This window comes from Photinus pyralis, unplaced genomic scaffold (assembly GCF_008802855.1).
Source record: "Photinus pyralis isolate 1611_PpyrPB1 unplaced genomic scaffold, Ppyr1.3 Ppyr1.4_LG8, whole genome shotgun sequence".
Lineage (NCBI taxonomy): Eukaryota > Metazoa > Arthropoda > Insecta > Coleoptera > Lampyridae > Photinus > Photinus pyralis.
In genome coordinates this window covers 36,698,751-36,725,221 of record NW_022170819.1, presented here as the reverse complement: position 1 = coordinate 36,725,221, position 26,471 = coordinate 36,698,751, and the positions used below count along the sequence as shown (strand labels likewise).

General features: G+C 34.5%; 3 protein-coding genes across 5 annotated transcripts; all 3 read right to left on the bottom strand.

Annotated features, from left to right (window-relative positions):
* Nucleotides 1–856: 856 nt before the first annotated feature.
* Nucleotides 857–3,986, bottom strand: LOC116178635 (ankyrin-1-like). 3 transcript variants are annotated; one of them, XM_031498191.1, is made up of 4 exons: nt 3,950–3,986; nt 3,810–3,902; nt 3,563–3,758; nt 857–3,502 (listed from the first exon to the last, which is right to left on the bottom strand). In XM_031498191.1, exon 4 carries the CDS (start codon nt 3,483–3,485, stop codon nt 1,038–1,040), a length of 2,448 nt encoding a protein of 815 aa, XP_031354051.1. In that variant the 5' UTR covers nt 3,486–3,502; nt 3,563–3,758; nt 3,810–3,902; nt 3,950–3,986; the 3' UTR covers nt 857–1,037. The 3 variants fall into 3 exon arrangements, with proteins under 3 accessions (XP_031354051.1, XP_031354050.1, XP_031354049.1); XM_031498190.1 differs by having other exon boundaries at nt 3,563–3,902; XM_031498189.1 differs by having other exon boundaries at nt 3,563–3,968.
* A 6,711-nt stretch (nt 3,987–10,697) lies between these two features.
* Nucleotides 10,698–13,742, bottom strand: LOC116178634 (ankyrin-1-like). The gene is made up of 3 exons (XM_031498188.1): nt 13,610–13,742; nt 13,363–13,553; nt 10,698–13,314 (listed from the first exon to the last, which is right to left on the bottom strand). Exon 3 carries the CDS (start codon nt 13,295–13,297, stop codon nt 10,838–10,840), a length of 2,460 nt encoding a protein of 819 aa, XP_031354048.1. The 5' UTR covers nt 13,298–13,314; nt 13,363–13,553; nt 13,610–13,742; the 3' UTR covers nt 10,698–10,837.
* A 3,233-nt stretch (nt 13,743–16,975) lies between these two features.
* On the bottom strand, nt 16,976–26,438 carry LOC116178015 (sorting nexin-13-like). Its single transcript, XM_031497252.1, has 16 exons — nt 26,148–26,438; nt 25,988–26,096; nt 25,724–25,938; nt 22,144–22,358; nt 21,941–22,090; nt 21,718–21,890; nt 21,555–21,671; nt 21,387–21,507; nt 21,176–21,337; nt 20,857–21,125; nt 18,677–19,145; nt 18,374–18,516; nt 18,101–18,322; nt 17,666–18,051; nt 17,503–17,615; nt 16,976–17,455 (listed from the first exon to the last, which is right to left on the bottom strand). The coding sequence occupies exons 1-16, from the start codon at nt 26,258–26,260 to the stop codon at nt 17,238–17,240; spliced, it is 3,195 nt and encodes a 1,064-aa protein (XP_031353112.1). The 5' UTR covers nt 26,261–26,438; the 3' UTR covers nt 16,976–17,237.
* Nucleotides 26,439–26,471: the final 33 nt, after the last annotated feature.

Below are 26,471 nucleotides of genomic sequence, written 5' to 3'. Positions count from 1 at the left end.
ATTTTAACAAATCCATAGTGATATTTTCTCAGTAATAGATACATGCTCCAAGTAATTATATCTTTTTGTACGCCCTTGGAGTTACTTGAAAGTGAAAAGTGGGGATATCAATGAATATACTTCAATTTAAAATTGATTGCTACAGGTGAAGTGCAAATCAGATTTGTTTTGGTCGTAAATAACGCACTTTTCCTTTTTACGAAGTCTAGTTTTTTGCTTAAAATATTCACATTTTTCAATCCTATCGTTGATGTAGTTTCGTTGCCATCAGACATATAGATTTATTTTCCGATGCAGCTATATATGTAAAAATGTACAATTCACTTCTGAACGGTAAGTAAATTACAGTAGAGTTTTTTGTTAGCAAACTCAAAAACACCGCATGCTATCTTGAAAACAAACCAGGTAATTGAAGTTGTACAAATCAATCATGGCAGGTAAGCCGATATAGGTACCTACCTACAAGTTGAGAATTTCGTTTTCGACTTTATATGATTTTAGTTTAAGAAATAGTCATAGATCTGCAACCCCGCCCACTCAACCAATGTATTGAATTTTCTTTGTCTAGAAAAAAATGTTCCTTTTGATTGACTGAAAAGGGCGACTAATTAGTTAAAATTCTCTCATCATAAAATAAAGAATAAAATATGTACATGTAACTAGCGTCGTTACCAAGGACGTTAAAAATACCCGTCCTTGGTCGTTACCTATACCTTTTCCGACATATTATTAAATGAATTCGTGTTTCTAGGGCGAAACTTCAAAGGGGCTTCACAAGCCGATAGTTCATAAGTTAATTTGTAGAGGGAATAAACAAAATCAATCAAAGAAGTTTTTTTTAATACAAAACGACAGAGATATAAAAAAGAAATAATAAAGTAGGTAGTGATGCTAAAATAAACAAAATTGTTTCAATTCTGAATGGTATGATATGAGTAATAATGAAATAAACAAAAAATTCTTGAAAAATATCTGCTTACATTTATTCAGCATTAAATTAAATTTAATAGGAAGATGAATGCGAGGTGGATGAAACCTTAACGACTCAACGTCTCCGGCTCTTGCAGCAACTTTGCTAGCAAAGTCCCCAATTCTTTATTATCGTTACATATTGCAGTTTGCAGTAATGTTCGTCCTTCACTGTTACGAACATTTGTTATGGTTAAGAATTTGTTAAGGCTGTTGCTTCTAATCGTTTTTAATTCTCTAACAACTTCGAAGCTTCCACTTTTTGCTTTTTCAAATAAGTTACCGATTAACTCCAATAGATTGATAATGTCAGTATGGTTGCCATCTTTTGCACAGTCCATTGGCATGTTTCTACCAGTAGTACTAACAACATCAAACATTGCACCGTGTTTTAGTAAAGAATACACAATTTCAATGTGATTAAACTTTGCAGCATAATGTAGTGGAAAAACATTGTTATTGTTTGTGAAGTTTACATTTGCACCATTTCTGAGCAGGACATCAACAACTTTAGTGTAACCTTTCCATGATGCGTAAATTAATGGGGTTTTGAAATGAATACTTCTACTGTTAACTAATGCTCCCTGTTTGATGCACTCTTCAACTTGTAAGTGATCGTTTTCTTTTGTCGATAGAAAAAGCTTGTCAATTAGTTTGAATACATGCACCACCTCTGAGTTACCACATTTTTCTGCAACGTGCATTGGCAATGTGTATTGGTCTATGTTAATTTTTGCATCATAATATGCTCCGTTCATAAGGAGAGATTTGAGTATACCTAGATCACCAAATTGTGCTCCTAAATGTAATGGTGTGATACTCATGTACATTAAGGCATTAACGTCTGCCCCATTTCCAATAAGGGTTGTAACTACCTCAGGATGAATGCGTTGTACTGCTAAATGTAGGGGTGTAAGTTTACCTTCATTCTCTGTGCTATTTAGATTGGCACCATGTTTCACTAGGACGTTGACAATTGGGGCGTAACCTTTTCCTGCTGCATAATGCAAAGGAGTCCAATTTTTTTCACCTAACGCATTAACATCTGCTCCTCTTTGCAAAAGCAATTCGACTACCTCCAAGTGATTGTAATCTACTCCAAAGAGCAAGGGTGTGGAATTTGCTTTCGTTCTTACATTTATGTCTATGTCTTTATCAAGAAGAGATTGCACAACATCCAAACTACCATAATATGCCGCGTAATGAAGAACAGTCCAACTCTTGTTATCTACAACATTTAAATCTGCTCCATTTTTTATTAGAAAGTTCACGATCTCCAAGTCATGCTTTGTTGCTAAATGTAAAGCTGTCCTACCATCATCTATGATTGCATTTACATTTGCCCCTTTTGCAATTAAGTTCTCCACAATTTTTGCGGACAAACCATTGTGTGCTGCGTGATGTAATGCAGTCCAATTTTGATTGTCGAGAACGTGAATGTTTGCTCCATTATTAATTAAAAAGTCACTAATTTCTAAATGTTTTTGTTGAATGGACTGATGTAAAGCCGTGAAACCTTTGTTCTGTTTAGCATTAACATTAGCACCATTTTTTATTAACAGTTGAACGATTTCCGCAGAACCATTCTGTGCTGCCATATGTAAAGCAGTAAAATCGCTGGACTCTTTAACGTTAACGTCAATACCGTTCACAAGAAGTAGAAGTTTAACTATCTCGAGATGATTCTGTTTGGCTGCAGCAAGCAAAGGTGTCACATTGTCATGATTCTGTACGTTAACATTAGAATTTGCTTTAAGCAACAATTTTACAGACTCAACAAACCCATCTTGAGATGCCAACAGTAAAGGTGTAAGGCAATCCTTCGTTTTTGCATTAGGATTCCCTCCAGCTTCAATTAGAACTTTAACTATATCGGAATTACCGGTCAGTGCCCCAAAATGTAATGGAGTCATGTTTGAATCTGGTCCACGAGTTGAATGCAAAACTGTACATCCAACATTAATATTGGATCCATGCGAGATAAGAATTTTAACCATTTCAAGTTTTCCATTTTCTACTGCAAAATGCAAGGGTGTTTTTTGATCGCAATTTACAGCATTAACTTCTAATCCTTTTCCAATGAGAACATTTACTACATCCCGATGATCATTTTCTGCCGCAAAATGCAGAGGTGTATTCATTATATTTGTTCTTTCGTTGTAATCTGCGCCATGAGTAATTAAGGTGTTAACAATATCTGCGTGCCCCTCTTGGCATGCAACAATTAAAGGTGTCAACCCAAATATAACTTTATGGTTTACGTCTGCACCCTGTGCAATTAGAAAATTAACCATTTGCAACTGATTTCCGCGAATTGCAAAATACAATGGTGTTAAAAAATCGTACTTAATCTCAGCATTGATAGCTAAACCTCGGGCCAACAATTTGCGAGCTAAAGGTACATCACCACTTCTTGCTGCGTGGTGCAACGATGTCATACTCTCGCGTTTCTCTGCCTCACGACGGATATTGCTCAGTCTAGCAGAAAACTGCCATTGACGGAATCTGTGGTCCATTTTGTTGGTATAGTTGCCTAAGGTATAGATTCCACATTAAGTATTATAATACATAAGTTTTAAGAAGAGATACTCACTATATAAATCAACTAAAAAAATGCTAGGTAGCTATATTTGCCTTCCAACGTCCTGTTTCCAAGTCACAAAACACGTCTTCTGTTTCAAATCACAGACCGACCATCAACGTTTTGCACGAGGCACAAATCTGTGGCACAAATCACACTTGCAGATGTGTTCCACACTGACTCCCTGTACTGCGCAAACGCAAGCGCGCTAAAATTTGAATTTGCTTTAACGTGCCACCGTTTGTTTTGTTTATAATACCAGTTCCTGCTGACTTCCATATTACAAACCAAATGTCGCTGTATTTTCGGAAAGAATATGTTCTTCTTCTCGAGTTAAAGCCTTCGGTCACTACTGTGAATTCCAGTTAAATACATTATAGCGCCAACTTGAAAGCAAACCTCTACTTTAGCTATCAGTCATGATCCTTGTAGTCTGTTTTTTTGTGATTCGTTCAGCACCGGACTCTCTCTTTACCATAGGTCAATGTTGGTCTGTAACGTTATTGCTGTAAGTAAATGTCATTAACTCTTTCTAATTAACTATTACAGTACTTACCGAAGCAGTTTCCTAATATCGCCTTTGGCATATTCTATGACCGCATGCACTCCAAATGTAGATAACAACAAAATTCATCTTGATAACATGGCATTTTCATATACCTACTACATATAATAGGTAAGCTAAATTATCTTCAATTATAACGTTTGGCGGTTATGTGTATATTTATTTACCCCTTACACTTGACAGCTGTATACAAATTCAAATTTTAGCGCGCTTGCGTTTGCGCAGTACAGGGAGTCAGTGTGGAACACATCTGCAAGTGGAGTAGAAAAGATGGACTGACGAAGATGAAACAGTATAGCAGCAAACAACAAAATGTTAACACCAGAACTACCTATAGGTACTTGAGATTGCAAATGAACGTAAAACAACCAGACAATTCTATCGAACGACGCGTTTTAGCAAATAAAACCACAGCTTATAAAAACTATGAAGTACCTATATGAAGGTAGAAAAAGAGGTCCTCAGATAAAAAAAGGAATTGGGACTTTTCCTTCGCTAGTATGTAAAGTTGCCTAATTTCTATTGCAAAATAAAATAGGTTGTATGTAAGAAAATAAATAATTTGTGGCATTGCCATTATATTACATTACCATCTTTGATTACAGGATTACCATATAGGTATGCATATTTTAGATATTATACCTATAGTTGGGAAAATAATAATAACGTGAATAATTGCTAAATTATATATAGGTACATATCTATTATCTTAAAAACTTACCACCCAACATACCAAAACCAATTACAATTTATATATAGCGTACCTAAATCTAGATGAATCGGCGTTTTTCTAATTCTAGTTGATCGCCTTAACGTTCTGTCCTTATTTTCATTGTCCCCGTTCTCATTATTCTCTTTTTTTCACAAATAATATAGGTTTGATATACCGGGTGGTGCACGGTAAGTAGGAACATAGAGATTTAACATGGGAAATTAGTTTTATGCAATTTCCTGCCTGTAGAGTTAAAAGTTGTTCAGAATTGAAAGGTGCATACAAAACTGTTTTTACATGTTTTATTATAAGCTTTTGGTATACCCGCAAATTTAACAATAATTTCAACATTTCTGTTATTAGTAGCAAAGCAATAGCCATTACTTGTTGTATTATGCATTGCTACTACTAATAATAGAAATGTTGAAATTAATTTTTTAATTTGTGGGTATAGCAAAAACTTAATAAAACATGTAAAAAACAGTTTTGTATGCACCTTTTAATTCTGAACAACTTTAAACTCTACAGCATAAAACTAATTTCCCATGTTAAATCCCTTTGTTCCTACTTACCGTGCACCACCCGGTATAATGACACCAATCAAAAAAAGATTTTTCCTCGTCTAATGATATACGAATTAGTTTATTTTCAGGTGTATTTCTCACAATTTTATTAAAAATTCGGCAATAAATCCACTTACCAAAATCATCTTAAGCCATGACTAGTAAGACAAAAAGCAGATTGAAACGTCGAAATCAATATCAGTTTATGACAACTGGCATTTTTTTTTTGTAAAATGCGGTTCACTGAGGAAAAAGTATTTATAATAAAGAACGTTTACAGCGAAAATATTTACTCTAGTACGCGATATTTGTTTTCCGTGCATTTTAATGAGCGTCCTCTTCCTTCTGTGTGAAAACCTATTTCAATTTTTTAGAAAATTTCCATGGCTTAACATGATTTTTGATAAAATAATGAGAAATACACCTGAAAATAAACTAATTCGTATATCTAGATGAGAAAAACAATCTTCTTTTGATTTGTTTAAATGTGTCATTATAAACCCTCTAAGTTAACATGGGGAGCAACGATCTGCAAAAAACGTTTTTCCCATGTTAATTGCCTATGTTCGGTTTTAAAATATTCACCCGGTATATAATAGTAGGGGGAGCCCGATAGCGGATTTTGGGATTTATTTGAGCGCGTCAGATTAAAGTAAGGTGGGTTAACTACATGTTGAAAAGTGTGCATTTCAATAATCAGACGATTTGAGCGTGACGCAAGGAGGTGAGAAGGGGACACCACACAATTACCATAAAAATTCGGCAATTGCTGGCAAATGTATTCAGCTCATACGCACAATTTTGGGTAGTTTATAGAGTTTATAAGTTATTATGATTTCTATGCAAAAAAATTTAGTGCACAACACGTGCTGAAAGTGTCTTTTTCATGAATTTACTTGATTAACTCGGGCTTCGCCCTCATTAATCAAACTCCATAATACTTAGCTAAAATCTCAAAAAAGAATTCGTTCTAAAATCGCAGCAATAAATACCCAAAATCAAAGAAATATGAGCTTACGATTAGGGTCGGTAGATTTATTAGATACATTTTATACAGGATGTTTCTAAATATGATGGAAATACGGAAGAGGCTATTTCTTGGCTTATATTAAACGTTCATATAAACGTATTAGGTCCACAACCGCTTCGTTACCGACGACAGAGTGTTTTTCAAAATGTTGTGTCTCCTTTGGTTTTTGAGACATTTCGTTCAAATTTGAAATATAGGTTACGCTGAAGGCCTTACATAATTGGTCATGTCAATGCTAATGCAAATCTACATGGGGTTGTGTTTTCAGAGGTCATGTTCCATTTTTGTACCCCTGAACATTTCATCGATACCATAATTATTACTACCCGGTACAAGTGCAAGTACGACTTCACATCAATTTCACAAAAAGTGTTCAAAGTGGAACTTCTATTAATTAATGAAGCTACGAAAGTGATTAATCAAAAAGATTCCTTTAAAATAGTCCCTCAAATATATATGTACCTACTAGTAGGCTTAAAAAACAGCGGAACATATAAAAAATTATAGGTACCTACCCGCAATATCAAAGTATAATCCACTATTAGACAAGATGGTAAAAATTACGTGTTTAATTTAAAGGAATTTCCCCTTTATTTGTTGAATAAAGGATGCATTAATTTAATCATCTAGTTAGCAGAGGTACAAAGGCGACCTTCAATTTCGCCGCAAGGTATGAGGTGCAATCTAAGCTGCCTAACTTCGATTTAGATCACTGAAAAATTCATGACGTCACACAATTTTTTTTCCAATTTGGCACTATAAAAGATGAAAAAAAAACTATCCGTACGAATAATGCGCTTTATTAGCAGATTATAAATCACAAAAAACCATGTAGATCGGCCAAATAGAGCTCCAGTATCCTTTATATTCGTTTTATCAACGGCTCTAATTATATCCAAAATGATCATAAATATCAAAAATCAAAATCCGTAGGAATAATCTACTATATTTCCTACAATATCTAACATCGACCTAATTTTCAAAGCAACTGCACAACCGTAATCTTTATAAAATATTTTGTTCTTTTACACGTCATTTCAGATTCAGTTCATAGGCGCCTTAAGGACAACTCGATCAATTTCCTAGCGATGAAGTGGCCGGAGATGAAATGCAGGCGATGAAATGTTCCATTATGAGTTGACGTGTCAGTTCCCTACCTGTACATTAATCCAACAACGGTACGGCGGTCACTGACAAGATACCGGAGCACAGGATGTATAGATTAAGAATGGATCAGAAAGAACAATCCTCCCGAGGTAGAGCATATAAATGAGTTTCCTGCTGTACATCGGGGGTCAGTTGTTGAGAACGCGATACGCTACTCAGCACGACTGATTGCATCACTCAAAGGCGATGGGCGATGAGGTGGTCACATCTCGACGCCTTATTAAAGTTATTATGATTTCTCCCTACAATTTGTTATATGTAGACCCTCCCACTAAGGCCCGATTCTACATAATTACATACAGGGTGACAATTTGAAAACTTACCACCCCCCATATCTTAGTAAATAAACGAGATATTAAAAAAAATCAAAATCCGTTTCGGTAATTCAGAGGGGGAATCACAATGACATAGTTGGCGACGCACCCCCTCCAACCTCCTGCGCCCCAGCCACCCCAACTTTTAAATATTAAATAGTAACCCCCCATGTGTGATACGTCGTTGGAAAGCTCTGAAAAAATGTTTTCCAACCATACCAAATAGCATTACATTTAGGTTAGTAATTATCGTGCAAATAAAAAAAATCAACTAATATGATACATTTTCTAAAGTTGACTTTTATTTCAATAAATGTTCAAAATGTTTTCCGTTATTGGTAAGACAGTATTACCTGTGGTATTACTATGCGATCAAAAATGAGTTGCTGTCCAGTCGCCCTTTGAAATTTTTGTTTACATGGAAAATCGTATTTAACTTGAACTTGAACTCGACAGCAACTCATTTTTGATCGCCAGTTATAATCTATTCTCAAACTCTTGGCGAACCTTTTCAAATGTTGGTTTTGTAAATAAATAAATAAATATAAATAAATGTTTAATTTTGTTTTTAGGTACCTAAATGTTTTTTTTTCCTACAGCAGACTTTATAAAATTAAATTAAAAATTAACAAAAACCTAGTACTCGCTGAAACACAATGTTACAACTTACCCCGACTCTGTTATATATCGGGGTAAATTGTAACAAACACATAGTCTCTTAATTTGTGACATATCAATAAAACTACCAAGTACTATACTTTGGTGAAATTGGAAACATTTAAGTATCAAATACAATTTCTTTAAAAATAACCAAACCCCGAAAAAAAGCAAAAGCTTAAAAGAAATAAAATTTCTGCAACTGATTAGCATAATTACTCTAAATAATGTTTTCACGTTTATCGTTATTTTTAATTGGAGTCACCGATGTGGTACATGCTTTTATGTATACTATTGACATGGCAAAAAAATTAAAAAGATGCAGGTCGCAGTAGACGATTTTGGTAAAAGGTGACTTCAAAGAAATGGAAAGCCTAAAAGTTCGTAAACATAATAAGTATAATATCATTTAATTTCTACGTAGGGTCATCAAATATGGTGCATATAAGTACTCATTGAATGGATGACACAGACATGTTAATAGAATGCAGTGGCGGCTCGTGAGCTGCGTAGAAGGTAGTGCCAATTTGTGTCCCCCACCCCATTATTTTAATAGTTACAAATTTTTGTTTTCATATTATTCCAGTTATTTAGATTTTGAGTATAATTCGAATATTTACAATGCAAGTGACGGCAACAAATCTAGCCCCTTTCATTTCTTTGGAGACTTGTTTCATACTTCAAGCATGCATTCCAGTAATTCATTTTCTGTTGTTTTTGATAATAAAACGTATGGAAAGTGTTACTTTTTTCACGATTTGTACTATCCATTTCCATGGCGTTTAGTCCGATCTATAAATAATAGCAACATTTTATTTGCAGTTTTATTAATGAGGCCGAAGTATCATTTTTAACAATAGTTGTACAAATCTTTATCTAAACAAGTACTGAAATTTATTAATTCTCTGAATACCTACTCCTTTATTTTCGGATTTATCGCTATTGTCGTGTCCTCTTAAAGAAGATTCAGACAGATTTCGTTTTTTAACAATATTTAAGTCCGGTAACGGCCTGCTTAATTGCTTTATTTAAAGTCTATCTTCCAGAGAATGCATGAAAAAGGGTTTATTTAAATGATTTTTTAATTTGTGTATTTTACGTAAAATTAATCCAGGAAGTGTAATCTTACACAGAAGTAAAAAAAATGTTTGACTTATCACGACTGAAACAAGGAAAACGGCGCAAAGCATAGTAATACACGTATACATTATTCAATAATTGTGCTTATGAGCCAAACTTCTGATGGCTCAAGTTGTACATAAAAAACGCTACTTCGGTTTCGCTCCTCCCTCTACTCCCCGCGGAAGTCCACACTTTTAGGAAAATAAGAGCCAGTTTCAGTTTGGCACGGATCGACCGTATGCGAAGTCCACGGATAAGCACCAATGAATTCTTCTTGGTACCTAATTTATCAAATAATTTACTTCTTTGTTTTAACTTTTAAAACACAATTATTTACTCTAGTGAGCACAAATAATAATAGTTAATTATATTTTAAGAATTGATAATTAGCAGGTTCCTTGAGGTAGTGCCATGGCTCCTTGGCTCTTTATAGAGAGCCGCCCCTGATAGAATGTTTCAAATCTATTTACTGTGTGTAAAGGTATCAACTATGTAGAAACACATATTGACAATTGCCCTCAGAAAATTTCAACCAATCATATTAATGCATATTACAGAAATCACCTAGCAACAGACAAATATCCTCGAGTATTCATGCACTTGTGGTATTGCTTATGTGTAAATACCTAAAATGAAACTAATTCCAAATTGTATTAACGAAAATTACAATTTGTAACTGAACCCATGCTTATTTTCGGTTTCATGATGCTTTTTGAAAAACCATGTCTTTGAAAGGATTGAAATAAACATTATATTCTTCTTATCTTGCAAAATTTTTGTCAGGCAATAGTCATCCCGTATATCCCTCGTGCACGCCAAATACCAGATCTGAGTATTTCGCTCGTGCACTCACGAATATTCAGGTATTTGGCTTGCACTTGGGATATAATACTTGAATATTCAATAAAAGTCACTTAGGAAAGGTGGGGGGCTTTACATAGTTCATAAGTTTGTAGACAGAATAAACAGTGTATCAATCAATAAGAACTTTTTTAATACAAAAATACGTAGATATTAAAAACAATATAAAAGTAAATAGTAATGCTAAAATAAACAGAAAAGTATCATTTTAGGGTAATAATGAAATAAACATAAAATTCCTGAAAGATATTTGTTTACATTTGCTTAGCATTAATGAATATGAGGTAGATAAAACCTTAACAATCCAATGTCTCCGGCTCTTGCAGCATTTTTGTTAGCAAAGTTCCCAAATCTTTATTATCGTTACACATTGCAGTTTGCAGTAATGTTTGTCCTTCACTGTTACGAACGTTTGTTATGGTCAAGAATTTGTTAGGGCTGTTGCTTCTAATTGTTTCTAATTCTCTAGCAACTTCGAAGCTTCCACTTTTTGCTTTTTCAAATAAATTTGCAATTTGCTCCAATAGATTGGCAATGTCAATATTGTTGGCATCTTTTGCACAGTCCATTGGCATGTTTCTACCAGTACTACTAACGACATCAAACATTGCACCGTGTTTTAGTAAAGAATACACAATTTCAATGTGATTAAACTTTGCAGCATAATGTAGCGGAAAAACATTGTTATTGTTTGTGAAGTTTACATTTGCACCATTTCTGAGCAGGACATCAACAACTTTAGTGTAACCTTTCCATGATGCGTAAATTAATGGGGTTTTGAAATGAATACTTCTACTGTTAACTAATGCTCCCTGTTTGAGGCACTCTTCAACTTGTAAGTGATCGTTTTCTTTTGTGGATTTAAATAGCTTTTCAATTAGCCTGAATATATGGACCACCTTTAAGTTACAACATTTTTCTGCAAAGTGTATTGGCAACGTGCATAGGTCTATGTTAACTTTTGCATCATAATATGCTCCGTTCATAAGAAGAGATTTGATAATATCTAGATTACCAAATTTTGCTGCTAAATGTAATGGTGTGAGACTCATACACATTACGACATTAACGTCTGCCCCATTTAGAATAAGGGTTGTAACTACCTCAGGATGAATGTGTTCCACTGCCAAGTGTAGGGGTGTAGCTTTACCTTCATTCTCTGTACTATTTAAATTGGCACCATGTTTCACTAGGACGTTGACAATTGGGTTGTAACCTTTTCCTGCTGCGAAATGCAAAGGAGTCCAATTTTTTTCACCTAACGCATTAACATCTGCTCCCCTTTGCAAAAGCAATTTGACCACCTCCAAGTGGTTGAACTCTACTCCGAAGTGTAAGGGTGTGGCATTTTTATTCGTTCTTACATTTATCTCTGTGTCTTTATCAAGAAAAGATTGCACAACATCCAAACTACCATAATATGCCGCATAATGAAGAGCAGTCCAACTCTTGTTATCTACAGCATCTAGATCGGCTCCATTTTTTATTAGGATATTAACTATCTCCAAGTCATGCTTTGTTGCCAAATGTAAAGCTGTCCTACTATCATCTATCTTTGCATTTACATTTGCCCCTTTTGCAATTAAGTACTCTAAAATTTTTGTGGAAAAACCGTTGTGCGCTGCATTATGTAATGGAGTCCAATTTTGATCATCGAGAACGTGAATGTTTGCTCCATTATTAATTAAAAAGTCACTAATTTCTAAATGTTTTTGCTGAATTGCCTGATGTAAAGCCGTAAAACCTTCGTTTTGCTTAGCGTTAATGTTAGCGCCATTTTTTACTAACAGTTGAACGATTTCGGCAAAACCATTCTGTGCTGCCATATGTAAAGCAGTAAAATCACTGGATTCTTTAGCATTAACGTCGATACCGTTCACAAGAAGTAGAACTTTTACTATCTCAAGATGATTTCGGTCCGTTGCCGCAAGCAAAGGTGTAGCATTGTCATTATCCTTTACGTTAACATTGGAATTTGCTTTAAGCAACATTTTTACCGACTCAACAAATCCACCTTGAGATGCTAACAGTAAAGGTGTAACGCCATCTTTTGTTTTTGCATTAGGGTTCCCTCCAGCTTCAATTAGAACTTTAACTATATCAGAATTACCAGTCTGTGCCCCAAAATGTAATGGAGTCATGTTTGAATCTAGTGAATGAGTTGAATCCGAAACTGCACATCCAGCATTAATATTGGATCCGTGCGAAATAAGAATTTTAACCATTTCGAGATTCCCTTTTTCTACCGCAGAATGCAAAGGTGTCTCTTGATGGCAATTTACAGTGTTAACTTCACATCCTTTCCCAATGAGAACATTTACTATGTCCAGGTGATCATTTTCTGCTGCTAAGTGTAGAGGTGTATTCATTATATTCGTTCTTTCATTGTAATCTGCACCATGCGCAATTAATGCATTGACAATATCTGTGTAACCTTCTTGGCATGCAACTATTAAAGGTGTAAACCCTAATACGACTTTATGATTTACGTCAGCACCGTGTGCAATTAGAAAATTAACCATTTCTAAGTGATTTCCATGAATTGCAAAATACAATGGTGTTAAAAAATCGTATTTAATCTCAGCATCGATAGCTAAACCTTGGGCCAACAATGTGCGAGCTAAAGGTACATCACCATTTCTTGCTGCGTGGTGCAACGATGTCATACTCTCGCGTTTCTCTGTGTCACGACAGATATTGTCCAATTCGTCGGAAAACTGCGATTGCTGGAAACCACTGTCAGCTGTATTGCCCATTTTGTTGGTATAGTTACCTACCCGAATTAAAATTACTACAAGTTTTAAGAAAAGATAATACTTACTTAACACTGTATGTAGATCTACTAAAAAAACGCTACGTGATATGAGATCGATAAAAACAGATATTTCATTACACTCTCAGTTGCAACTTGCTATCTACAAAATTTGCTTTCACGTCGTTTCCAAATCACAAGACACGCTTTGTATTTCAAATTCAACAAACCACGTGGAGGAGAGAGGATGAGACTACAAACTGAGGAAGATGAAACAGTATAACAGAAAACAACAAAATGTTAACACAAAAATTACCTATAGGTACTTGAAGTTGTAAATAGACGTACAAGAAGAGAATTCTATCGAACGACTCGTTTAGCGAATAAAACTATTATGCAGGTAGAAAAACCGGCCTCAGGTAAAAAGGGGCCGTTGAGAGCACGTGGAGGGAAACAATAACAATCTTTTCCTTAGCTCGTATGTAAAGTTGCCTAATTTCTATTGCAAAATAAAATAGGTTGAAAGAAAAGAAAGAATTTATTGCATTGCTTTGAGTAAAATTCGGTATTCAATGATTATAACGGGCGATCAAAAACGAGTTGCCTTTTGAAATTCCAGTTAAGTAGGTACGATTTACCTTGTAAACAAAAATTCCAACTCGACAGCAACTCATTTTTGATCGCATAGTACTTATGTATTACCATCTTTGAGTAAAAGATAACCATATACCTACTTATCCTAATTGACAACTCTTTATTTCACCTCTAATGGTGGTCTAGTCTAATGACCATGAAGTATAGCTGTATAGGTAATTAATAAGATTATTATAAATCCCCATTTTCCCTACAATTTTTACGCAAGTAGGTATAGGTATTTTAGAGTTAATTAATACCTATACCTAGTTGGGAAAATAATAATAACGTGAGCAATTGCCAAATTATACATAGTAAGATAGGTACATATCTCATCTCTTAGAAATTTACAATACAACATAATTAACATGGGAAAAACGTTTTTTGCAGATCGTTTAGAGGGTTCATTAATGACACCAATCAAAAGATGATTTTTTTAAAATAAGTAAGTAATAATTAATTAGTAACAGAGCTGGGCAGAGCTATAGGGCTTTGTGCTTGTAAAAGGGCTTCAAAGAACTTTTCAAGCCCTGACCTTTAAGCACTTTCTTGTGTTTGTAATTAGGACTTGGTAATTGAATTACCTACTTTCCAAAGTGCTTGGGGCTGTGAACTTCAAGGAAATGTGCTTCAAGTCCTTTTCAAAAGTGACTTTTCACCTCGTTATATGTTAATCAATGCTTTTCATATATCCTTAAGAACATGTGTACCAATTTTCAAAGCGATCGGACATTTCTAAACAAAGTTATCCTGCACACAGACAAACAGCAATGCCAAAATTATAAACGATCTCAAGTGAAGAGTAAATTACCGATCTTCCTAATTTTTTTTTATGATCAGAAATAAATGAATTTAAGACCAAAAAGAATTCAAAAAATTGAAATATTAAAATGCAGTTTGAATAAATTTAGCGGTGGAGAATTGATTTATGTAACGTACTGGAGAGTTTGGAGCGTTAAAAAATAAGGAGTACTTACGGCGCTTATTGAGCAGAACGATGGTCGAGTAAGGTTTGTTTCTTATATTGTAAATTTAGGTTTTCACCAAATTGAATTTCGGCACGACACACGACAGTAGAAAATTATATCTTCGCAAACAGCAAGATTCAGACTTGTTTCTCTGGTTCTCTTCACAACACCCCTTTCCTCTTTCCACGAACATTTTGGCGTGCGCACTAAGTACAAGGACAGACAACACGGCAGGGAAAATCAAAATTATGACGAGTAATAACAATACAAGGAAATTTTTAAATTAAGGAAAACGTACGTTATTTATGTATGCAACATCAAGGATCGTTAATAAGGACTCAGGACTTGAGCAAAAGTGCTTCAAGAGCCCTTTTCCTAAAAGTGCTTTGTGCTTGGGAAAGTGTTCAAGTCCTTTCAGGGCTTCAAGCCCTCAAATTGTGTACAAATTTTGTCCTAAAGTGCTTGAAGTTCAAAGCCCTTTTAGAAGTAATTTGTCTTTCTGATGACCGGTAGGAATTTATCCAAGCACATTGACTAAGGGCTTTGTGCTTAGAGCTTCAAGCCCTTTCAGTAAGGGCTTTGCCCAGCTTTGATTAGTAATTGGATTTATTGTCGAATTTTTGATAAAATAATGAGAAATACAACAGAAAATGAACTAATTCGCATATCATTAGATGAGAAAAAAATCTTCTTTCAAATTGTGTCATTATAAACCCTAGGGAGTGGCGATCTGCAAAAAAACCTTTTCCCATGTTAATTCCCTATGATCGGTTTTAGAACCTGGTATATATAAATCACGAACTGGTGTTTTTCTAATTCTAGTTTCAGATTTCTGTCTTTATTCTTAGTGTTCCCCTTCCCATTATAATTATATTTAATCTTGAATAAACAATGATATAATTGAAAATAACAAAATCGGCAAATTTTGGTTTTTCTGGTATTTCTTAGGTCGTAATCGAAATTTTCTGTCTTTTTAAAGCATGATAATAACTATAATTGCGCGCCTTTTCTCTAATTTGACTATTGTCGTATCTTCTATGGTTTCCAAGTGATAGACCAGGGGCGGCTCTCTATAAAGAGCCAAGGAGCCATGGCACCACCTCAAGAAATCAGTTAATTATCAATTCTTAAAATATAATTAACAATTAATAATTGTGTTCACTAGAGCATATTGTGTTTTAAAACTTAAAACAAAAAAAAAATGATTTGATAAATTAGGTACCAAGAATTCATTGGTGGTTATCGTGGACTTCAAATACGGTCGAGCCGTGCCTAATCGAAACTGGCTCGTACTTTCCTACAAGTGTTGACCTCCGCGGGGAGTAGAGGGGTGGGAGGAGCGAAACCGAAGTAGCGTTTTATACGTACAACTTGAGCCACCAGAAGTTTGGCTCATAAGCGCAAACTTAAAATTTAAAAGTAGCATCTTGTAGAGCGACAAAAGTGGCCATAATAATGTATCATTTATTTCGAAATATCTTTTTAAATAACTTCAGTAAAAAATAAAAACGATTTTGCAAAGTTTCGGATTTTTCCGGATATCTCCGAAAGTAGTCGAAATTTTTTAAGTTTCAAAACTGCATTTTTTTAAGCAACAAAATACGCAACTGAGCCAAATTAAACTACCTACAGTTCCCGAAATCCGCATGGGTGCCCTCGAATTTGAATCACCCTGTATAGGTAGTTATAACTGTATAACGCCTTACCTATGGATATCTGTAACTCAGATCCCCAAACACTGTGTATATGGCTAAAAACCTTTTTAATGTCATAAGCTTTCTTTAGGATAGACGAACTATTTTGCCACAACTTTAGAGTTTAAGACTTTTTTTTATTGTATTGTTATAGTATGTTATACTAATTCTACATCTTACTCTTATGACTTATGCAAAACATTGTTGTTAACGCACTAATAAATTATTATTATTATTGGTGATATCTTTATTAAATTGTAAATTCAGATCCTATCCTCAATATAGAATCAATCTAAAGTATTTATTTTGTGCTTGTAAATGTAGTCATCTTATAAATGAAACTTTCAAAAACAAACCTCTTCATCCTGAAGGTGATGAATGAAACAATTTTATTTAAACTGCTTTATTAAAAATTGTGCAATGTAACAAGTAAGGTAGGTAGGTACATATTTAGCTGCCGTGTAAAATTGTTCAGAACGAATCCAGATAAACTCCTTTTAATACAAAATTGTAAACATACATCCATTAGCAAAGAACTACCTGTGCAACATCTAGAAGTAATTCGCAAAATACTCACGACGCGAAGGCTACTTTTAATGGTCCAATAATCATCTGGTGTAAAATTCTCTATTTTCACTGATTATTAGTATCATCTACTTTTCTTTTCTTTTGTTTCTGCAGATCTGTATTTCCCATAAAGTTTTTGAAATATACTTGACATACTTTTTTCAGGAAACAACGTCATAAGAATACCTTCCAGGAGTACACAAAGTAATCTACGATTTAAGACTGGTCGCTGAAAAAGTTCAAACACAGTTAGAAGTCCTCTTCGAGTAGTCTCGGATCCTATAATATGTTTTAGTTCATCTGAAAGTCGGCAGTTTAGTAAACGAATTTGGTGTATAATACCCAACCCGAAAGCCACGATAACAGGGCGGCTTTTGCCGCAATCCTTGTTCTAAAAAGCGTCGCCTCATCTCTTTCCGAGGGTTTTTCTGCTTTAATTCCATGGGGCCAAAAGGAATGCCTATGCAATTTAAGTCTTAAACTAGTAAGACAGGAATCTATGGTACTTACTTAAATGTATGCAAATATTGTGCAACATTTTTGGGACTAGTTATGTATGAAACGTAATCCAATATCCGCCTATTGACAATATCCCCAAACATTGTTCTAACAATTTGCCTAAGTAGTGTAACAATTCGCCTGCGTAACCACTGATTTCGAGACTTCAAGTCAAAGACCTCATCCATCAAAAGCAACATTATTCTCAAGGGGATGTTATCGTCACTCTCCACGTCGAGGGAAGCACCCACCTTACTCGCTTCGGGCATTCGAGTATTTTTACTATGAAACACTTTGGTCAATCCCTCAACCACCTCATCGACCGTATTAAATAATTGCTCTGGCATATTTTTAATGGTTTTCATTCCCGATTTTAGTGGATTTACGATTGTATCAATCTGCAACATCGACAATTACAAGGCAGACATTGAAAGTAGTAAGATTTACAGTATGCGAAATTGGTCCTCCCGATGTGGCTCTATCATACTCTCCTTGTTCAGAAAAAGCCATCAGTAAGTTTCTCAAACCGTGATGCGAAGATAAGACGTGCGTTTGGCACAATTGTTGCAAATAAAAGCCCAACATTCGCATTCTCCTTTCTAATACTGACCGCTCCATATTATGGAATGTTTTTTTACCTGGGAAAGGAATCTTTGATAAATCTGGATACTAGAAGTAAAGGGTTTGAGATTATAACCAATTCTTACTACTGGTCCTTACTTTTTCTTTTATTTTCGTGTGTAAATCGTAGAAATCGCTGTATCTTCTGTAGATGTGCCATTCTTCTGAAAATCCACTATCGTACTGTCGACTGATATGCAAAGCGTATACTCCGAATGTCTTTCCCTTCTCACAAACAATACCTACAAACAATGTTGATAACAAATTTCTGGAAATCCATTTAAAAAGGGGTGAAAGCTTGGTCTTTTCAGGGATTTTAAATTTGTCCAATCCCCCGCTGATTTAAAACATCTCAATCCCACCTACAGGTTTGCTTTTCACGAAAAAACTGTTGACACCTACCTGTTTCGATAATATCCACAGATAATTTAAACTCTGCAGATCTGAGATTTTCAGTTTTATTTTCGTCATCGCATTTCTTCGAATCGGTCAGACAATTGTCCATTTGACTAATACCGTTTATACCGGAATTCTTATCGCTACCAAAATCCGTAATATCACTAAACGAGCGTACGTGCTTTCCTATCTTCTGTTGAATTTCGACAGTTAGAAAAGCGTCGCTGTTCGTCAATTTGCCGCCGCTCTCATTGGCGGATTCTTGTACATTTTTGAGGCTTAAGCAAGGGAGACTAGAATTCGAGTTGTTATGAGGTATGGATCGCTTTTCGATGTTGTTCAGTTCAGCGTTTTCCAGACTGCTAATACTAATCGCGTCATCTTCGATAACGTTTTGCTGGATCAAATCTAATTCCTCTAATAATTTAAGATAAGAGTCGCTGTTATGGAAGGCTGGCAGAAATTCATCTTGCTCCTGAAATTTGTTCAATCAACGATTTGTTGAAAGTATATTTTAGATTTTATTAACGTATTGAATTAAAAAAGGTACGGAAGATTTGCAACATACAACAATGGCAAAAGAATTATGATATGTGGTGGTATTGGCCCTGGTAGGACGTGTAGTAGGTATTTTAATTTTGTTAGGGTTATCCAGCCACCTTTGAAAGGCGCGCATTTGTTTTTAATTTATTTGTAATCACGATACACTTACAAACAGTATGCTCATTATTTTTCTCGAATGCGTGTTCTACTGCGCATTTCAACACATACGAAGTTTCGGCGCCAAAATTCAAACGTTTACGTACATTGTAGTAAATAAGTGACATGAACTTTTTCCAACGCATATTATCGTCAGCAATTAAACGTGTAGCTTACAACTTCATTTAACCACTCTAATTTCAAAAAGAAATCCCACCTATTGGAACCCATGTCGACAGGTAGGCAATACACGTTTCGTATTCGAAGGAACTACATAGTAAGACTAATCTTATTAACGAGCGACAAAAAGAGAGTTTATGATTTTGGACCTTCTGTCCGTCCGTCCGTCTGTAGACATGATAACTCACTAACAGTTTCGAATTTTCCAATTCTGTTTTTAGCAATAGGTAGACAATGGTCAAGGGACTAAATGATTAAATTTTGGTCAATATTCGTCAACTGGGACTGACTTTGTCACTTGTTGTCTATATTGGTACAGTTTATTATATTTCACATCCAAACAAATAGCGTTCAATTATCCCATAGCTGGTTACTGGTTTCTTCTCGTTTTCTTAACAATATAGCACGTATTATCCTTTGTGATCATAATACAAACGCGCTGCAACGACATCATATAAATAAACTGATAATCTGAAGTAAATTTACTCCGTCGGAAGCCCGGGAACATCTACAGCTGAGTCCACTATTACCATTACACCTAAACATTGCATTAATAGACCTAATTAAAATGAAGATCCTCAACTTTACTTACTGTTTTTTTGTGTTATTCTCCGCGCCATCCATTAATTAACTGCACCACATACTACCAACTATGCTAAAAATAACCCCAAATCTTCCATGTAAAAAAACCCGAGAAAAAACCATTTCAGGAATAACAATAATTAAATAGGCGTCTATTAGCAAGCATTGTTATTCGTATAACGGGTTAATTAACTTTTTTAGTGAATATTATCATAGAATAAATTTACTCTATGATAATAATCAATAAAAAAGCGGCACATCATGTTTAGGGCTAATAGTTTTGGTTTATTTCACAAGACCGTGAAATCACAGACATACCGGACGGGACGATCTCTACACAAACCAATTTGTGGATATAAGGAGCGTAATTTTGCTGCATAATATCAAGTACTCCATATTCTGTGATTTTATTTCGCACATGACCTCACACTACATGCGCAAGAACATACCATTGTAAGTGTATCATGGTTGTAATAATTCATTAATGTCATTTATCTTATTTGAAATTAAAACTTTATATATCTTAACGCAATTGCGCGATTCGCTATGTTGTAATATGCTCAGTAGAAGCGTTACTGAAAAAGGCGTCCGCGCCACTAATATTTATCTGTTTTATTTATACAGGTAAATTAACTTTTTCTACTACCATCACCACAGTACACCATACACTTACCAAACAGATTTGTTTCAGTGAAAGAATCTAAATTTCTGTAGACATTTCATACCTGCAAAATATCATACATCACAGCTTGAATTTCGTCAAACCATAATTCTGAAGGTGGCTCGGTCAAATTTTTAATTCTAAAGTACAAAGTTTGTACCAGAAATGGCTTAATTTGAATTTTATGCTGTGCTTTGTCCGCTAAATATTGATCATAGATATGTAAAGCAGTAGTCCTAATATTTTCATAAACAATAGATTCGTTCTCAGCTTCACATTTTATTTTATTAATGTGAAATTCGGATAGCTGTTGTTCCACGGATATTTTCCACCCTGTAAGGAAATCGGTCAGTACAAACTTCACAATTACGACAATGACTTACCCTCAATGTTTAAATAAAAAAATAAATACGATTGCCTACCCATTAAAATAACAAAATCGATAAAATATGATAAAGCTACATTATTTTTTAGTATAATCTCTAACGGTAACTTAATTTTTTTTATAGATTCCAACGTTGCATCTTCCAAAGTGTGATTAGATTCTACAATACGAAGACTAACAATCGTGTTAGTTTAACGAAAAATACAAACCTGATCCTTCGGATGTTTGCAATTTCGATAGACGATTGTCTATTAATTTGGTAACGTAAAATAAGCTACTTAATTGCTGCTTTATCGAAATATCACATTCTCCTCCTGAATCTCGAGAACGCTAAAAAGAGGAATGGTAAACGACGCGGGGCGAATTCAAACACTTACCAACACCTGAATTTCCTTAGCAACCATTTCTCGAGTATATTTTAATTCATCACAGTTATCAGTTAATCGTAAGGTGGATAAAAATATTTCGCTTGGCAAAAAATTATCGCGGGCACACTGCAATTTTTCTTGTAATTCATATCGAAAATAAAACAAAACTCACCAGCCAAATAATACTTTGGTTTATAAAATCTGGATTTGATATTACACCGATAAATGGCAAAATAACATAATTAGAAAATATCTCCCTTAAAACAGCACGAAGCGATTTGCACTGAAAATCTTCATCTGGCAATAAAATATATAGCAACAGCTCGATCAACTCTGAAAAAAATTCTAAAACAACACAGTGTTTTTACATCAATATTAGTACACGAAAAAATTACCTTTCTCCCGATTACTGTCCATACAAACCAAATCTCTACAGACCTTGTTCTCTTCCATTTGGCACTCTAATTCGAAGAAATAATCTTCCAAAGTTTTCATTTGATCAGGTACATAAAATTTTGAACTACCCACACCATATTTTTCATTCTCTAAACATTAGCAAAGTTACCCTTAGGTATTTAACAAGAGAGGTGATTAGAACCTTTACTTCCGGTGTACTTCGTCACATCAGCTTCGCTTTTATTTCGCTTGTGAACAGATTTCCTCTTTTGTTCTTTTCCCGGCGAGCGCTGCTGCATTTTTAACTTATTGCTGTTCTCCAGTTTCAAGCGCGCTTGCTTAAATAGTCTCAGATGGGAAGCAGCGTCGTCTACTAATTTGGTTGTCAAATATGAAATCCAATCCACTTCTTTCACTCTATAAAACACGAGATAAGATGTTTCTGATTTTTGGATACATGTATACAGGGTGTTCCAGAGCAAGTGGAATTGGCCGACTAAATAAATAGCACTGTTGAAGGTAATTTCGATTAGCACGTTTCAAAGTTTGAGTCGCATTAGAAGCTTCATACCAAAAATCGCTACCGAGGTTGTTGCCAAATGAAATTGGGTGCAATATTGAATTTTTGCATGGTTAAAGAGTTTTTGGTTCTCTTTAATCCAAGGGAAAAATTTCCATTTCTGCGCATGCGTAGGTACATTAATCGTCCAGATTTTTATTGGTTGAGGTGCCAGAGCTATACCCGAGGCTATACCCTACCGAGTGTAAAAAGAACGAACTAAATATTTTAAAGACTGTAGGAATAGTAACTGCCTCAGACGGACGGAAAAAGTGGACATAATAGCGCCTTCCAACATGGGTTGGAAAATACGCTAAAAAGTTATGCCAGTAACCAGTAGCCTATAATTTTATTTTTTCATCATTTTTGAGCTTTGCCCATTTAACTTAATCTCCATTGAACAAATGAAAATTAACTAATCTGATCGACCTTGTACAGAGTTTATATTGAATGAGTTTATTGTTAACATTTCAAACTGTTTTTTGCAGAAATATGAAAGTTTGTATTACAAATGCAATGGTATTAAAATATACAGGGCGGGCCATTAGTGTATGGGTGGAAGATTGTGGGTTTATTAACGCACATATTTATAATTCCTCGTTGGGGTATGTTGAAGGACTCTTAAGGCTACAACATCGGAAGAAATCAGAACTTTCTGGTTTTCTTTACAGCATCCTCATAACTCTTTAATGGTTTCCAAGATTTCCATGAGAGACATCCTAATCTTCGCCACAATGTATGTTTACAATTTGTATGCAATAATGAATGCATTTTTGCACTCGTATGCAATTTTCAAAACATGGTTATCCAGTTCGATACGAGTTGATTGCAAAAATGTACTTTTTTCTCAATTGCCCTGCCCTATACTCGCCACAAATCGAATGTTGAAAAGAGTTTCGTTTACTGTGCAATTAAAAATTTTACAGCAGATATTAATTGACATTTTAATAGGTTTGAAGGAGTATAGGCTAACTCTCTTTGTAACATCAGTAAGTGATCTCTTTAACCGCAAAGTTAAATAAAGTAAAACAAATGAGCTAATGGTTTCCGTTATTAAAAATGAGAGGCAGAGCACAAAATAGAATGAAGTTCAGAACAGAAAACAATATTGTTTCCATGAAAATGACAGAAGAACTCAACCTTACTATTTTTAGGATCTAAGAAGTTTTATATTTGCGGACCCTTTTCTTAATATGATCGGCGTTAACTTTTTTTTGTTTTTTTTTACTATTGCTAATTTGTTTGATTGTTTACATTTTTTGTTCTTCTACTTTTTTCTCATTTTGAATTTATCCTATGAACTTTTTGCCATTATGATTGATCAAGAAAAAGTAAAAAAGCAGGGTTAAGTGGTAGAACAGATGGTAGTGTAGTATTACACTACCATTCTGAACTTCGCCCTTTTGGTTTAACGGTGTTTGTGTCATTTTTCGTTTTATTAAGTTATTTTATTTTTTATTTCTTGTTTTGTATTTGTTAAATGATATTTTTATGATACCTCTATGAACATGGAAGCAGTAAATCTGGAAAAATTTAATAACCATTTTTGTGTTTCTTGAGACCAAATATGTAAGACTTCAACTGCTTCAACGTAAAAGACGTGGAAGAAAATACCTTCATGGCATTGTAATAAACATTCGCAAACAAATGGTTTCATAATGACATGTGAAAATAAGTATCTACTTTCCCGACACCTCATTGATTAGTGCACAAAATAAATATTTTTGATATCATCCGAAAGGGCATACCTCAACGACACAATTGAAATAATTGAATATCATAAGTACCTATATTTAAACTATTAAATACATAATATAAAAGGAAATAATAATGTCTTTTATTCTCATATCTACCATAATAAAGTCACAAAAAATGCTAGAAAGTATACTAAGAGGGGGTCAACATGTTGACACAAGGTCCTCAATTGTTACTGTACGTCTCACCCTAGTAGTAATCTACTCGTAACTAACCAGAATGGCATCAAATCATGCCATCCTAAATAGTTTATTACTTTATTCACATACGAGTTCACATACATTCGATTATTTCTTAAGAGTTTGTGACGAAGACGAGTTTACAAATAATAGCTGTTATTAACGTGTACTCACCCTACATAAATGATCTGAAAAAGTGAGTAAAAAGTAAAACAACACAATTATATTCACAGGTGACGATCCTCTAAGTCTAGGCACCATGCAAAGAGATCACTCACGGTTATGGGCATTACGAAACTATTAAATATTGCTCAAAAGGGTTAATTTCACAGGAATTTATATTAAATGGGGAAAACTTTGCTGTTTTATATGCCTTTATTAGAACACCTTTTGTTTTTACAAAAATATGTATTCATGATTTGCTAGATATCTTTATTTATAAATGCTTGGTGGTTGATATTTAAAAAAAACATACGCGTATTTTTGTAATTAGATTAGAAATATTGCCTCCTGTATTTTCAGTTTTTATGTAGCACTAATAGTAACGGAGTTACAGTGATAAGGAGGTTTTCTACTTTTCGCAATGAGAAATACAAATCGCTTTTTTGTGTAAGGTTTAAGTTCTGACTTGAGCTCTGGAGTTTTGTGATAAACCTTGTAATAGAAAATAAGGGACTTTTGAGTACTCTTAAGTACTAAGTGAATAGTTTTGATTAGATTTCAAGACAGCTGCAATAGGAGCCGCGTAAAATTGGGTAATTTTTAGCAGTTTCTAGGTACAGCAGTGCTGTAACAGCACAGTATGTTCAGAATGTGATGACTCAGTTTTGACATACCAGTATATAATATGATAACAAAAGAACATTATTGTGGAGATATGTGCTGAAATTAATTATGTCTTTGTCTTACTTATGTAATAAAATTTAATATTCCGTCTGTGAATACGCATCATCTACTCTCATATAGCGTAAAGTGGCAATTTATAATTAAAAGTCACTTTTAAAACCACAGCTGCGCCCTTTTAGACATAAGCAGGCTATATTGGAGGATTACCTTTGCAAAGAAACGTGAAATTTGCAATGTGAATGCTTCTGGAAGAAGGATTTATGTTACCAATTCAGTTTTGATGGCAACCATAGCCTGGACCACAGCTATTATGCAAAGAAATACAAGCTAGTCAGGTACAAAAAACAACTTCTATATGCAGCACTAAGAAAACAAATTACCTTACTTACGCTCCTGGAACCCTGATAAGCACTCAAGCTACACAATTTTTCTACAAAACTTACCGGTTACTAATGTTTATTGCCAAACTTTGGGAGGTTTTTCGTATCGTGAGCTCGGGAAATTCGCTATTTAAGGAGATTAAATTATACCACGGAGTAATGTAATCGCGAATAATGTATCCCAATATTTCTTGCAACGAATTATCGATAAGTTCACTTCCAGTAACTCTTCGATCCGTTTTCAACAACTGATGTTGGCTTTGTAGCGCATCGATAATCTGCACAAAATGAAATTAGTAGGTGGGTCAAATACAAACTGTTTACTACCTGTTCCAATCCTCCGTACGAAACATCCTCAACAGACAGAGGATTTCCTGCGCACTTCTTATAAAAATCTTCGTCGTCTCCGTGTTGCACATACAGCAAAGAGATTAACCTACAATGATATGTTACACGCACAATGAGCAGTAAGAGTCAATGTACAAACCCAACACAAAATGCAATTACGCTCGTAAGTACAGTAAAGCACCATAATACTCCAAAACTTGTTAAAAATAAAAAACAAATCAGTATAATCCATCGAATGCTGTGGTTATCCATAGTTTGAAATGAAATTAAAAGTTAAACGTACTTTGTTAGACATCTGAAATTATTTTTGTACTAATGAACTGATTATTAATTGTTTATTTATTTATTTGCACGTTTTAATGATCACATGATAACTTTTATCAGCATTACGCTAATCAAATTTCTTGAGAAATGTCACATTTGGAATTTTTAAGGTTATTAATTCAATTGTTGTTGCCGAAAA

Excerpts from the sequence above, each read along its gene's own strand:
- LOC116178635 (XM_031498190.1), bottom strand. The coding sequence starts at position 3,485 with ATGGACCACAGATTCCGTCAATGGCAGTTTTCTGCTAGACTGAGCAAT.
- LOC116178634 (XM_031498188.1), bottom strand. The coding sequence starts at position 13,297 with ATGGGCAATACAGCTGACAGTGGTTTCCAGCAATCGCAGTTTTCCGAC.
- LOC116178015 (XM_031497252.1), bottom strand. The coding sequence starts at position 26,260 with ATGGATAACCACAGCATTCGATGGATTATACTGATTTGTTTTTTATTT. Across the intron at positions 25,939-25,987 it reads CGTACGGAGGATTGGAACAG|ATTATCGATGCGCTACAAAG; the intron begins GTAGTAAACAGT and ends CATTTTGTGCAG. Across the intron at positions 22,091-22,143 it reads GAAGTACACCGGAAGTAAAG|AGAATGAAAAATATGGTGTG; the intron begins GTTCTAATCACC and ends GCTAATGTTTAG.